Below are 14,779 nucleotides of genomic sequence, written 5' to 3'. Positions count from 1 at the left end.
TACCCCTGTTCTTCTCCATCACCTCTCTGGGATCTGTAAATTCTCTGCCTGCTGTGAATTATCTAGACTACAAACAGACTAATCTTAATAATGATCCTCCCTCTTATACTTTAAGTCTTAAGGATCTAATTTAAACAAAGCACTTTTTACATATTAAAACAGTATTTTCAAGGACCATTTTTATTTAAAAATAATATGCTATCTCAAGCCTACTCTGTTAAGCTCATGACAGAAAACTGCCCAAAAAAAGGAACCATGGGTTGGCAATTATGATCATGTGCTATTCTGCTATGAAATTATCAGGCATTCACACCAAATATTAATTAGAGATTACAGACAAAGACTACATTTCCTTTACATATGTGGTTTAAATCACTAGTTGTTAAACTGTGACCAGGAAAAATCATTTCTTGGGTAATTATCTTGCTTCAAAAATTAGGTTCCCTGCCTAAAAAATTAAGTCATCTTGTATATTAACCCTAAAAACAACATATATATTCCAAAATAGAAAACCTCCAAGGACTATACTGATACCTAGACCAAGCACCTAAGACAAAATAAGCAACCATGAAAATGATGTGGATAGTTTTGAAGTAACTACTAAGTAATACAGTTTAGCCTGTAATTCCACCATGCAGGAGGCTGAAGCAGGAGGGTCACTGCAAGTTTGAGGCCAGCCTGGACAACAAAACGAGATATTGTCTCTCTCAAAAAAAAAAGTGCTGTAACACAGCTTGTTCTTTGAGCTGAAATTCAATGTCATAATCCATAAAACTAAATAAATGCATAAGCTGATTTTTTTTAGAAGTTCTCATTTCACCCCCCAACCTATTGACATTTTGTTTTAAAGGCTTTTTCTAATAAAGAATAGCTGCCAGTTTTATAATACCCTGCACATTTAATATCTTTTACCATGACTAATCGTACCAAAAAAAGGTAACGAAGGACTGGTTACCACACAACTGAGTGCTTCCCTTTAGCAGCGGCCTAGCAATACCTGCACAATGTATTTCTTCATAAGCCGTACCTGGAGACTGGGATGACAGCCGAAGTCCAGCAGCGTCTTCACAACCTGGAGATGGCCTTTGTTGACAGCAATGTGGAGCGGCGTCTGCCGGCGCTTGTTGCGCGCATTGAGATCAGCACTGCCCCGGTGCAGCACCTCTATCACAGCGCCTTCATCCCCAAAAGCCGCGTGGTGGACCGCTCTGTCTCCATCTTTATCCTAAACGTCAGCATTTACAACTGAGTTAGCGGATATTTAAGAAAGAGAAACAAGCATGAAGCTGTAACAACACACCAAGGACCAAGTTAATGTGGGAAAGCTGTGGGGCCAACACAAACTACAAGCGACTTGAATTATGGAAATTCAACAGCAGACTGCTGGGTACTATAAAGCAGACTTACAACCCCCATGGAAGAACTGTGCTTTCCTGCATTAACTGCTTGGAGTGTGAGGCAGTTTATTCTAAGAAGCACGTGTTAAGTGTGCATAATAGGGCAGAAAACAAAAATGAAGCACTGTTATTCTTACAGCTCTGCATTAACTATTAAATGTATTTTTATATTTCTCAGTAAAATGAGAATTTAAACTATCATCAATTTAACCATTAAGTCATAATATTGTTCAACAATTTTGGGGAGGTAGCTTTTTGCCAAATATTGTAAAGAAAGCCACAATGATCACTTAGTATGTCTCAAAACTGTGTAAATATGACTATAATGTTAACATGTACCTTTAAAAACAAAAGTAAACACAAAATGAGATTTTAATTTCGAAAATCTATTACCCTAACCATCTTGGAGTCACCGTTGCTGAGAAAGAAGAAAATTCACTGTGATAATAATGCCAACCTAGATAACGCTATAAGTTATTTTGCACATGAAAAAAATAAAATAAAATAAACAATGTCTAACAGTAGCGTCTCAATTAGCTTTAAGGAGGAAACTACATCAACATGGTAATACTGGTTATGGTGAAGTGATAAAAACACACTTTTCTACATAACTGGGAAAACAAATACCTTTAAAAGACAAAAATGAAGCGTAAGTAAATTCCATACACCTAAATTTCCAACAGTCTCAGAGGAATCAAACTGGTTTTCCATACCTTCTGGGCTAGGCATATTTCTGAAGAGGTGAGAGAGCAGGAAATATCTACTTGCTTCAATTGTTTTAAAAATCGAAGTCAGAAACTTTTTTTTTTGGCACTGGGAATCAAACTCAGGACCGCATGCTTGCCAGGCAGGCACCACACCACTGAGCTACACCCCTGGCCCTAGAAACTACAGTTGGAAAAAAAAAAAAAAAAAAAAAAGCCTCAACTGCACATGAAGGGAATATATATAGCTCATAGTTCATCCCCAAAGAAGTCTCATCACCCTAGCAGAGGCAGAGGTGGCTGTGGACAGAGGAGAGTGTTATAAGGGCACCGTCTTTGTGTCATTGCAGCGCCCCAACACTAGGGAGCAGGACTTGCTCCTGAGCAGTGAGTCCCAATCCAGGAGGCCAGCACCTCTGCACTCCCTAAATTCTGCAGGGGTCCAAAAGTCCATATGGCACTCAGGATCTTCTGAACTACTTTGCAGAGCAGTAGTGCATATTGCTGTGATTAAACAAATTTAACACAGATGAATAAATCATTCAAAACAGCTACCAAATTCAAAGTTTTTATGTTTATCTATTTTCTCAGATATTAAAAAGGTTGAATCACGTATGCAGGAATCCACAACAGCAGACAATCATTCTTAAAAGTAGAAAACAGGGGCTGGGGATTTAGCTCAGCGGCAAAGTGCCTGCCTGGCAAGTGCAGGGTCGTGAGTTCAGTTCCCGCTACCGGAGAAAAACCAAAAAAAAAAAAAAAAAGTAGAAAATAGACTGAGGGAAATTCCTACCTAATTAACATTTCCAGCTGAATATGGTTAGTTTTTGTTACCCATCAATCTTGAGAATGAAGGAACTGCCAAGTTAACTACATGTAAGATTTAACATCCAACTCTTAGGCTTGAGGAGTTAGCTCAGCAGCACAGCACCCGCCTGGCAAGCGTGAGGTCCTGAGTTTGATTCTCGGTACCAAAAAAAAAAAGATTCAACTCTTAGGTTTCTAAGCAGCACTCTATTAAAACATCCCAAAAAACAAGCTCACAGAGACAGAGATACACATAAAAGTAATCTACCTACCTACATAGTTACACATTTCAGTATATCAGAACCTTAAGATAGTCCTCACTTCCAACCTGGATTTTCTTCCTACTACAATTTCAAAATTTATTGTATGGTTACCTTTCTATTAAAAAGGGGGAACATCAATTCACTACCACTGACTAGATAAAGACAGGAACTACTGCCTTTTTTTTTTCTTTTTGGTATCGGGGAATCGAGCCCAGAACCTTGCCCTTGCCAGGCAAGCACTTGTACTGCTGAGCTATATCCCCAGCCTAGGAACTACTATCTTGTCACCTTTTTTTTTTTTAATGTAAGTTTTTTGAGGTAGGGTCTCACTATGTAGAGCAGGCTAGCCTTGAACTAACTTTGCAGCCCAGGCTGGTCTCCAACTCCCAGCGATCCTCTTGCCTCAGCCTCCCAAGTGCTGGGATTATAGGCATGCACCACCATGCCCGGCTACAATAATTTTTAAAAGAGAAGAAACAGAATAAACACACAAATGAAGAGTGTAATGAAAGTCTCCTCCAATCTCCCTTTTCTAGTTAACATAGTTTGCAGAACCAAAGATACATTATTTACAAACACCTGGTCTCACCCAACTCCAACCTTACACATGTACAGTATTACCTATTTGTTTTATATTTTAATTCAAGTAAGTAGGAAAAAAGGAAATTTACTCTTGAAAAACAATGCCAACCTTGCTCCCACTCACAGGCATAGCCTATTCTGCAGAGCCCTGAGTGTAACCCACAGCTCTACTCAGGGGTCCCTGTGTTACCAGTTTCAGTGATCATTTTCTAAACAAGAAAGCAAGCATTTTTAAAAATTAGGCAAAAATAAATGGATTTTCAGCCTTTGCCTCTGTGGCTATAATCAAAAGAGCTTTGGTATTTTAGTAATTGTTGATATTATACTTTCTGGACTCATTAAATTTAAAAACTCAGATAATCAGGTCAGCAAACACTCCACTCTGTAAAATCAAATTAAGATAATAACAAAACAAAGTTGCCTTCCGTTTACAAAATGCTAAAATTACCTTGTCTTTCTTGAACTATCAAAATAACCTTGTAGCATACATTTGAGTTCCTAAATTCACAGCCAAGAAAGATGTAACTTAAAAATGACTACTGCAAAATGAATCAATTATATATCCCATTTATAAAAATATCACTGTAATAAAATTATTATAAGCTGAGGGTGGTGGTGCATGCCTGTAATCCCAGAACTCAGGAGGCTGAGGCAGGATTGCCCCAAATTCAAGGCCAGCGTAGGCTATACAGTGAGTTGAAAGCCAGCCTGAACTACGTAACAAGACCATGTCTCAAAAAATAAATAGGCCAGGTATACAGCTCAGCTGCACAGTGCCTGCTTGGCAAGCACAAGGACTTGAGATTGATTGCCAGTACCAATAAATAAATAAATAAAATGATCATGCAGTTCATAGATATCTAATATGCTAATCTAAAATTCAAGCTCTTTCTGGGCAAAAAAAATTCCAACATCAAAGATGAATTATTTATTCCTAATACACCATAAGCTCTTTAGGAGCTATCCAACAAAATACATACAATTAGAGAAAAAAAAACAAAACTAACAGAACACTAGAAAAACACATTTTTTTCAAACGTGTCAAAATGTTTATAATGAGTAAAAATAATATGATCCACCTATTTAGCTCTGGACGATTCAAGTCTTTAAACTCTCCCACACGAGTCTGAAGACAATACTGTCTCAGCCTGTCTAGTCTAATTTTGCTACACTCTAACTTACTCTAAATAACTTTGCACTCAACTGAAATAATCCTAACATTTTAATAAAGGGATTATAGTTAAAAAAACAAAGTATTCTTTATATCATACATATATACAGATTTCCAACTGATACTTCAAAGATACAACAAATATTTATTTTCCTTTTGTAAGACTATAAGTTAAAATAAGTGCGTGCATACACACACACACACTGAAAACTCTTCAAAGATCCACATTAAGGTCAAGAAATAAGACTAGGCAATCTCAATTCAGTCACGGACACAACAACAAAAGACCCTCAAAGCCAGGCCTCTAAGTATCACAGAGGTCAGGAAAGACCTTGACTCGGGGGTTTAAGGTCCCCTTTCCTCAATATCCCTAGCTCTTGGGCGAACCCTTGTTTCTCCCAAGAGCACAATGCTTCCACCACAGTGACAAAAAGCTCAAACCCACATTTTCACCTAGAGACATGGTTAAAACAAAGAGCTCACAGAAAACAAAGAAATGTTTTAAGCTGTCTTTTGTCAAATTTTCATTTTCAATCAGACAAGCATTAGGTGAATATTAAATTTCAAGAATGAAAATCTACCTCATACAAATTTATCTGCAGGATAGTAACCTGTACTTTAAATGTTTTTTTTAAGTTTAATTTAGTTACCTCTGCTTCTACATCCACATTCTGCTTCAAAAGTAACTTCAAAATATCAACGTGTCCATTTTGACTAGCAGCTTGCATAGCTGTGTGGCCAGCACATTGTCCATTCACCTAAATTCAAAAAAGTTTAAAAAAAAATGAACATACATCACAAATCAGAAAGACCCAATATACACACACAGTAAAGGCTTAAATCTAGTACACTGTATAATTCCATGAGAATAATTTAAGTTGATGCTCCACAGATAACAATATAGAAACAGAAACACTTTAATTTACAGAAGGGCAAGAATTTTTTAAATGGAGTTTCTGTATTGAAAGAGCTGTGAAAGGTTTAGCCAGTCTATAAAGTTGAAAGAAGGAATGAAAGAGGGAGGGGAAGTTAATTTTGTATATAGTACACATGTACTTTTTTGGATTATTAAATCTCAGAAACCATGGTTAAATGAAAAAAAAGCACTAAGGTTTTAACATTTAGATATTTGATCCATTTTTATTTTAGTTTAGTTCATGGGGAAAGACATAGGTCTCATTTTAGAACTTGGGATGTGGAAAGCAAGTTTTTCCAGCACCACTTACTGAAGAGGCAATCTTTCTTTCAGTGAAGGCGTTTGGCCCCTTTGTCAAAGATAAGGTGTCTGCATGTGTCTGGACTTGTTTCTGCATCTTATCTTCTGTTCCACTGATCCTCAGGTCTGTTTTTTTCCCCAGTACCATGCTGTTTTTACTATGTAGCTTTGTAGTGTACTTATTTATTTATTTTTTGGTTTTTTGGTTTTTTTCCAGTACCGGGAATCGAACTCACGACCTTGCACTTGCCAGGCAGGTGCTGTGCCACTGAGCTAAATCCCCAGCCCCAGCTTTGTAGCACAATTTCAAGTCAGGGACTATCATGATGCCCCTTGCCTCCCCTTTGTTGTTCAGAATTGCTTTTGCTACTCTACGTCTCTTCTGGTTCCAAATAAATTTTAGGATTGTTTTTTCTAATTCTGTGAAGTTTGTGTGCTATTCGTATTTTGATCAGGATTGCATTACATCTGCACAGCAATTCTGAGAGAATGGCCGTTTTCACTATGTGGGTTCTTCCTAACCCAAAGCAAGAGATAGCTTTCTACTTTCTAATAACCCCGTCAATCTCCTTTTTCAGAGTACTATAGTTTTCAACATAAAGATCTTGTACTTCCTTTGTTAGACTGATTCCTAAGTATTTCACTTTTTTGGTGATACTGTGAAAAGTGTGGTTTTGCTAATTTCTTTCTCTGTAAGTCTGTTGTTTGTACACAGGAATACTATTGATTTCTAAGTGCCAACTTTATACCCAGCTATGCAACTGAATTTGCTGGGAGAATAAGTGGAACTCTTGAAGACATAGAGGTAGGCAAAGACTTTATGAACAAAACCCCATCACATGAGAAATATTATAAAGAATCAACAATTCACATCTTGCTTAAAAGCTTTTGCACAGCAAAAGAAATCATCAGGATGAAGAGACAATCCACACAGTGGGAAAGACTTTTTGTCAGCTGTTCCTCAAAGACTAATATACAGAATATATAAAGAACTCAAGAAAATCATATCCCCAAATTTAAAGGCCCAATCCAAAAATGGGCATCTTAAGTGAATACACACTTCTCAGATGAAGAAGTACAAACAGCAAGTAAATATATGAAAAAATGTTCAATATCACTAGCCATTCGAGAGAAGCAAATTAAAACAATGCTGAAAAAAACAATGCCGAGATTCTATCTCATTCCAGAAAGAATGGCTATTGGAGCTCCTGTGGCACAATCGGGTAAGGTGTGGTACTTATACAGAAAGAATGCTATCATCAAGACATCAACCAATAACAAATGCTGGCGGGGCTGTGGGGAAAAAGGACCCTTCACCACTGTTGGCGGGAGTGTAGACTGCTACAGCCACTGTGGAAATCAGTGTGGAGATTCTTCAAAAAACTAAAACTACAGGTTCCATTTGGCCCAGCTATTCCCCTTCTAGGTATCTTCCCTAAAGAATTTAAAACATTATACCACAGTGATATATACACACCCATGTTTATGGCAGCACAGTTTGTAATAGGCAAATCTTGGAAACAGCCCAAATGCATATCAACCAATGAATGGGAAAAGAAGGCATGTTTTTGTTATACAACAGAGTACTACTCAGCCATAAAGAAGGAAAAGCTCGAGACATTTCTAGCTTAATGGATGCACCTTGCAACATAAAAAAGTTCTAAGTGAAATGAATCAGACACGTGTAAATATTGCACTGTTTCCTCTGGTGTGAGAAACCCAAGTGTAAATAAGGATCAAAATATATTAACAGACACTGTGAAACAGGAAGAAAATGCTCACATGGGAAGGGGAACTCAGGAGGGGATGGGGGAAAAGATGGAAGGGCAAAGAAAAAAATTTAGAAGGAAAAAAATGGAAACAAAGCTTGCATAAATAAGGAGAGGAAGACAGGCTGAAGGGAGGGGAGGGGAGGGGAGGGGAATGGGAGCAAAAGAAGAATCAAAGTATTTCATGTACAGGAACAAACTCCCTATGATGAATGTGATCATTACATATATTACTATGTGCCAACAAATGTAATTAATTTAAAAAAAAAGCACTGAGGTGAATGAAAAACTTTTGGAGAAGTTATTAGACACTACAGTATAAAAAAATTCAATTCAATAAATATAACAAACACCAACTCTGGAAGCTACAATGAATGATACATAAATGGTAAGCCACATAGCTATATACAACTATTATATCATAAAGCAGTCATTTCCAACCTATCTTCACTTACACTGAGTACTCACATTAAACTTACCTGTGGGCACACCCAAGGGCTAATGCAATTCCCTAATCCTAGTCCTTTGACTCCCATCCCTACAACCACAGATGATTATAGATGGTATCCTTTCTAGGACCACACTAAAATGATAGCAAAATAATTTAAAATGTGAACATTTATAAAGCCAAAGGGAAAAGGAAATTACCACCACAGGAAAGAAAAGGCAACACATTTGTGAAAAAAAAGTAACAGACAGGGAAGCACTGACTGACTTTTGTATTAGTCAGCTCTCCTGCTGCTCGGCCCAAACACCCGACACCCACACCTAAAAGGAGGAAATGGCTGATATGGCTCATGCCTTCAAAGGGTTTTGGCCAGGATCAACTGGCTCAACAGCAGAAGCATTACGGTGGAAGGAAGCAGGCCAAAACTACCTGTTCATGACAGGCCAAGAGCAGAGGAAGGGAACAGCACCACAGAGGAAGAGCCAGGGACCACATATAGTACCCCAGGTCACACGGCCATGACCACCCAGAAGTGCGCTTCACCACCCCTGGACTGTGTCCACGCCAATCAGGTCAACAATGAGGCTTAAGAGTCACAACTTTATAGGAAGACGAAGCCAAAGTCTTCAAGAACACAGAGAACTTAGGAAGAAACTAAACCCCTACAAATACAAGCACATCAGAAGGTGAACAAAAGCCAAGTACAGTTGTAGAGGTCTGTAATACTAGCTATTCGGAAACCTGAGAAAGAAGGATCTCAAATTTGAGGTCAACTTGGGTCACAAAGACACCTACTCTTACGGTTTGTATCTAGATGTCTCACCAAGCCTTATGTGACCACAGGTGGGGAGGTTTAAAATGGCTGGACTGGTGTGTGTGTGGACGTGGACTAAGGTGTGGTACTGGGATTAAGTGTGTAGATAATGGAAGCCCCACCTGGGTCTGGGTGGCACCTATCAACAGGCTTGTAGCCTGGATGGCATAGAAAGGGACAGAAAACCAGGCTGCTTTTGCTTGCTGTTCACTGCCTTCTGCCTGCTCTACCATGAACTGTTTCTCCTCTGCGATGCCCTCTGCCATGCTGCCCTGCCTTGGAGCCAGCTGATTATGGACTGAAACCCACACAAACTGTGAGGTACATAAACCTTTCCTCCCTTAACTTGTTGGGGTCAGGTATTTTGTCTCAGCAATGAGAAAGTAACTAAGACACCTTGCTCAAAAACAAATGTCTTCAGAGGGTTATCAAGCTAAGTCTGACACATAACACCACATTCCAGGTGCAGTCCTCAAACTCAAAACAGAGCATTAGCTGCCTCTCGGTCTCCAGACAGGAAAAAGGAGGCATCTTGCTCTGTAAAAACATAACTGCTGCAGAGAACAGACCCCTGAAGGATGGCATCTGAAGATCCCTCGAGCTCTATTTAGCTATCATCACAATGCAGTCAGTCAGAGTCCCACACAAAGGGAGAACCCAGCAACCTTTCCCCGGCACTGGGCACTGAACCCCAGGCCTTCACGCTGAGCTATATCACCAGCCTTTATTTTAAGACAGGGTCTCACTGAATTGCCCAAGACCCTCCTGCCTCAGGCTCCTAGAAGCTGGGCCATCACACTGTGCCTCTCACCTTTTTAATATATTATTTAAATATGAACAAATAAACAAAAACCAGAGGTTTGACTCAAATGTAAAAAAAAGGATCAACACAATAATTCAAAACAAAAAAGACAAAACAGTGTGGAAGAAACCAATTAAAAGAAAACACTGAGGAGAAATCTTCACTTAAAGATGTTCAAGAACACTTCTTATCTTTAAAAAAAAGGAGGACGATGCTATGAAAAATAGGAAAACTAAAGTGAAAAAAATCCACTAGAAACTATAGTTTTGCTAGGCATGGTGGCACACACTTGTAATCCCAGCACTCAGGAGGCTGACACAGGAAGATTGCTGTGAGTTCAAAGCCAGCCTAGGCTACACAGTGAGTTCAAGGCCAGCGTGGACAACAGTGAGACCCTGTGCCTCCTCCCCAAAAAAGAAAGAAAGAAACTATAGTTTTCAAGTAGCATGAAAATTTTTTATATATTAATGTTTTCATTACTTCCTGGCGTCTTACTCTTTTTAAGCCTCAACTTACAAAGATAATTAAAAACAAAGAAAACAGCATGAATACACACACAACAAGACGTTCTCTTTCTCTCTCTCAACAGAAGCTTGAAAGCAGATGAACAAGTACAACTGACTTAGCAGATTAGGGACAGGGGATCTAAGCCTCCAACAAGAACGAACAAGGAGCAAGCCCTTCTAATAAGTGTACACAGCAAAGGAATACACAATGAAATACTACTCAGCCACAAAAAATAACATCTGGCCACTTGTAATAATATGGATGGAACTACAGATCATTTTATTAGGTGAAATAAGCCAGGCACAGAAAGATAAGTAATGCATGATATCACTCATATGAGGAATCTTAAAAGGCTGATCTCACAGAGATTGAGAACAGAGTGATTGTTAGATGGGTATTAAATTGTACACAGCACTAAAAATTTCTAGTATGCTTTTCACAGTAGTGACCATAGGTAACAACAGTGTACTGTATTCATCAAAACAATAGAAAAAACACCACATAATTCCACATAAATATGTACAATTTTTATGTTTTTATGTATTAGTTAAAGAATAAATTTTAAAAGTTATATATTGATCAAGTAAAAAATATATGTGAAAGCATGCTCAAAAGTATTTTTAATATAAACCAGTAAATGAAGGAAAAATTTAAATGTAATAAAATATAAACTTGCCTCACTGAATATAATGTGGAAGTCTGGCTCTACCTTTCATTTTTGTTTGTTTTTATTTTTTGGTACCGGGAATCAAATTCAGGAACTTGTGCTTGCCAGGCAGGCACTTCTGCCGCTGAGCTACATCCCCAGCCCCCAACTCTACCTTTCAAACACAAGAAACATTTGGTATTTCAGTATCTGAAACAAATTATGTTTGCTTCATCTCATTACAAATCCTGAAATCACTGTGTTGGGTTGGTGCAACTGATCTCTGATAAAGGTAAAAAGCTGCATGAATTTACAGGAGAAGCAAGACATTAACATCTTAAAATGACAGATGTGATCTTCAAACTCCAGCATACTTAAAAATAAGCCACAAAGGAGCGGCAGAAAAGCTCAACATAATGAGGATGATTCAAACTGCCACTCTAAGTACAACCTCCTGATGGCACTGTATGTAACACTGGTGTCAGCATGGTACCAATGACACAGCCCAAGCACAATGACTAGTCACAATCAAAATATACAGCCTGTACAAAATATGGCTCATTCTTTGTAAGTGGGGAAGGGAGGAGGGGTTTAAGGGAGGGTAGGAAGATGGAAAAAAAAAAGTTTTATCAAGTGCAGGTACAAATTCTCTATGATGAATGTGATCATTGTAAGCCCAGAGATATAGCCAAAGAACATTTTTAAAAAGTTTACAGGCTGGGTGTGGTGGCGCACGCCTGTAATCCCAGCACTCAGGAGGCTGAGGCAGGAGGATCGTTGTGAGTTCCAGGCCAGCCTGGGCTACAAAGTGAGCTCAAGGCCAGCCTGAACTGCATAGCAAGACCGTGTCTCACAAAGACTAACTAACTAACTAAATAAATAAATACATTCATACATACATATATACATAAATATAAAAAGTTTACAAATATGTCAAAGTGAAATGTAATACTACAAAATAGGAAGAGCAGCCAAATGAAACATCTTTAAACAATAAAAAATATATATATGGCTTGTGTGAAAGGCAAAATTACAGCATAACCTATGAGCAATCACAAGAAATATGACCACTAACTCACCATCATTTAAAATTGTGAAATGGTCAACTTTCATAGAAGAGGGCAAAAAATTTAGATTAAAAACAAGATTAAAAATAGCTTATAAAATTTACTAAGTACTTTAAAAGATGTCATACAATGACATTTAGGAGAAAAATTCATTAAACCTCCCAAGAGAACACTAATCACTTAAAAGTCTAAATGCAAATCAGTAATAAAATATAAAAGGTCACAGAGTTAAATAAGAAAATGAGTATTTTTGTAATACACACTTGCAAATGATGACTGGTGCCTGCTTCAGATACTTCAGAAAAAAAAATGAAGAATGAATAGATGAGACACATGTGGCACAATCTTAATAATTATTCAATAATATGGTAAAATCTCAATTGCTGAATGTAAGGTTCATTATACTCTTCTGTTTTTGTGTATGTTTAGAAATAATTTTAAAATGCTCACATCCACATCCGGTCTTTTTAGCAAATCTTCCACTTTAGCAACATCTCCATTTGCAGCAGCCTTAACCAGTTCTTCATTGAGATCACCAGATTCTTGAGTTTCAAATAATTTCTTCAGGAGCTGAGAGAGTCTTTCTGCAAAGCATCAAATAAAGCTGTTAATACAGGAGGGTCTCCAACCCTAACTACCACAAAATAAGCATTACCCATATCCCTATAATCTGCTTTATTATTTCTATCATTAGTATTATTCTCGTATTGTGCTACAGATACCTACCCACATAAGTTATAACCACTTCTATGTCAAGCTGCATCAGATTCAAGCCCAAGAAGTCTACATTTTCTTCAATTTATGTATTTCAAGTTATAATTATAGAAGAAAGCAACGTTACTAATAATTCAGAAACTGCACCAATGATATTATGAGTGAACACAGCAGGGTGGGCCTACCACAAAAGTACAAACTTTCTTTTGGGTTTTAAGCATACCACAATGGCTCTGAGAGCTCATACTACCGACCTTAGAATAATTCAACATCTCAATGATTATTATTCAAAAGTAACAATTGCTGGATATCTACTTTAGGAGTATTACTATTTGGGGATATGTTTCAGAAGCACATAGATTTTTAGTTGAAAATGGACACCTAAATGCTAACAACATACTTCATTAAATGCCAACTGATTTTCTGTGTGTGTATGTGATACTAGACATTGAACCCAGGACTTTCACAATGAACTTTAGCCCTCTTTTTCATATTTTATTTTGAGGCAGGGTCTCACTAAATTGCCCAGTCTGGGCTCAAACTTGCCATCCCTTCAGCTAGCTTCCCATAGTGTTGGGATTATAAGTAGGCACCACCATGCCCAGCCAACTGACTACTTTTGAAAAAAACAAGAACTACCTAGGAACAGATATAGAACCCTTTCATAACATTTTTCCCCCTAAATAATATCAGTCAATACAGCTACCAAATTCTACCCCTTAACTCCTGGAGTACTTAATGGAAAGTGAAGAAGTCACAAACTGAGGCAAGGAACAAATCACACAATGGGCCTCATCCACATTACTGAGTAGAAAATTACTTATCCTTCATTTTTATACCTTGTGGTCACCGAGTGTGATGCCATCTAACCTCCACACAGAAAATAAACACTACTTAAACTTTAGCGCACTAGCAAACTACAGATGAAGAGAAAAAAGCAGAGAAAGTAGGAAGTAATGCAAAAATAAAACGGAGACCACCTAACATTTTCCTTTTTTACCTTTCCACTTATAGTTACGAGTCTATCTTCTTTCCTGCATGGTAACAGTGTACACACAGAAACATGTAATATGTTGTCAAAGGAACTAAGTCTGTGTACATAAAGCTGGAGCACAGGCAGGACTGGCTTTGGCTAAAACGTCTATCCAAGTACCCGGAGAGTGCATATTTTAACACGGTCTTCTACTCATATGGCAGGGGTAGTAATTTATTAAATGACAAGAAAAAAATAGGGCTGATAGGTAAAACTCTCCAGGAAGAAAGGCATCTGCTACCAAGACTGCTGGAAATATATAATAAAGCATTCTAAGAAAGCGATGATTCTCTGCAGAAAACAAAAATTCTGACCAGTGAAAATAATGTTGAATTTCAGGTATGTCAGGCTTGATATAGAGAAGGCTCTGGTATACCCAAGAAAAAACACATGTTTATGGAACTTTTAAAGGGATTACCTCAGCCACGATAAAGGATCACCATGAAAGAAAAGAAAAAGAAAAAAACCCTTCAGTGAAAGTTTAAAAAACTGATCAACATTCAAGCAAGCCTGTGTAATGTGGGAGAAAGTAAGGCACACACACAGCATTATCTTCACAAGGAAATTAGGGCATCAGCAAAGGTTCTAAGGTAAACCCTATTACTTTTAAAGACACATAATGTGAAACCTACCGCCAGAGGCATTGCTGATAGCTGATCCTGCAGATGCCACCTTGGAAACTGCTGCTGGATTATATGTCCAAGATGTTCCACACACTTCCACCTTTAAGTCACTGTCAGAATAAATCTGTTGTACTCGGCCAACTTTACCTAAAGTCTTAAAAAAAAATTAGATTCATGTTTCCAAGGTTAAGGTACATATCATTAAATCAATCATTA

General features: G+C 37.9%; 1 protein-coding gene across 1 annotated transcript in view; it reads right to left on the bottom strand.

Moving 5' to 3' along the window:
• The window catches only part of Mib1 (mindbomb E3 ubiquitin protein ligase 1), a 110,269-nt gene that overhangs the window by 45,592 nt on the left and 49,898 nt on the right, over positions 1–14,779 (bottom strand). The window contains exons 8-11 of the mRNA XM_005372691.2: positions 14,573–14,717; positions 12,644–12,777; positions 5,575–5,682; positions 1,028–1,225 (exon numbers count right to left, since the gene is read on the bottom strand). Of these exons, the coding sequence (XP_005372748.1) occupies positions 1,028–1,225; positions 5,575–5,682; positions 12,644–12,777; positions 14,573–14,717 (585 nt within the window). The remainder of the gene's footprint in view (positions 1–1,027; positions 1,226–5,574; positions 5,683–12,643; positions 12,778–14,572; positions 14,718–14,779) is intronic.

The sequence above is a fragment of the Chinchilla lanigera genome, unplaced genomic scaffold, assembly GCF_000276665.1.
Source record: "Chinchilla lanigera isolate Chin_1 unplaced genomic scaffold, ChiLan1.0 scaffold00001, whole genome shotgun sequence".
Lineage (NCBI taxonomy): Eukaryota > Metazoa > Chordata > Mammalia > Rodentia > Chinchillidae > Chinchilla > Chinchilla lanigera.
This window is presented reverse-complemented; position numbering and strand designations above follow the sequence as displayed.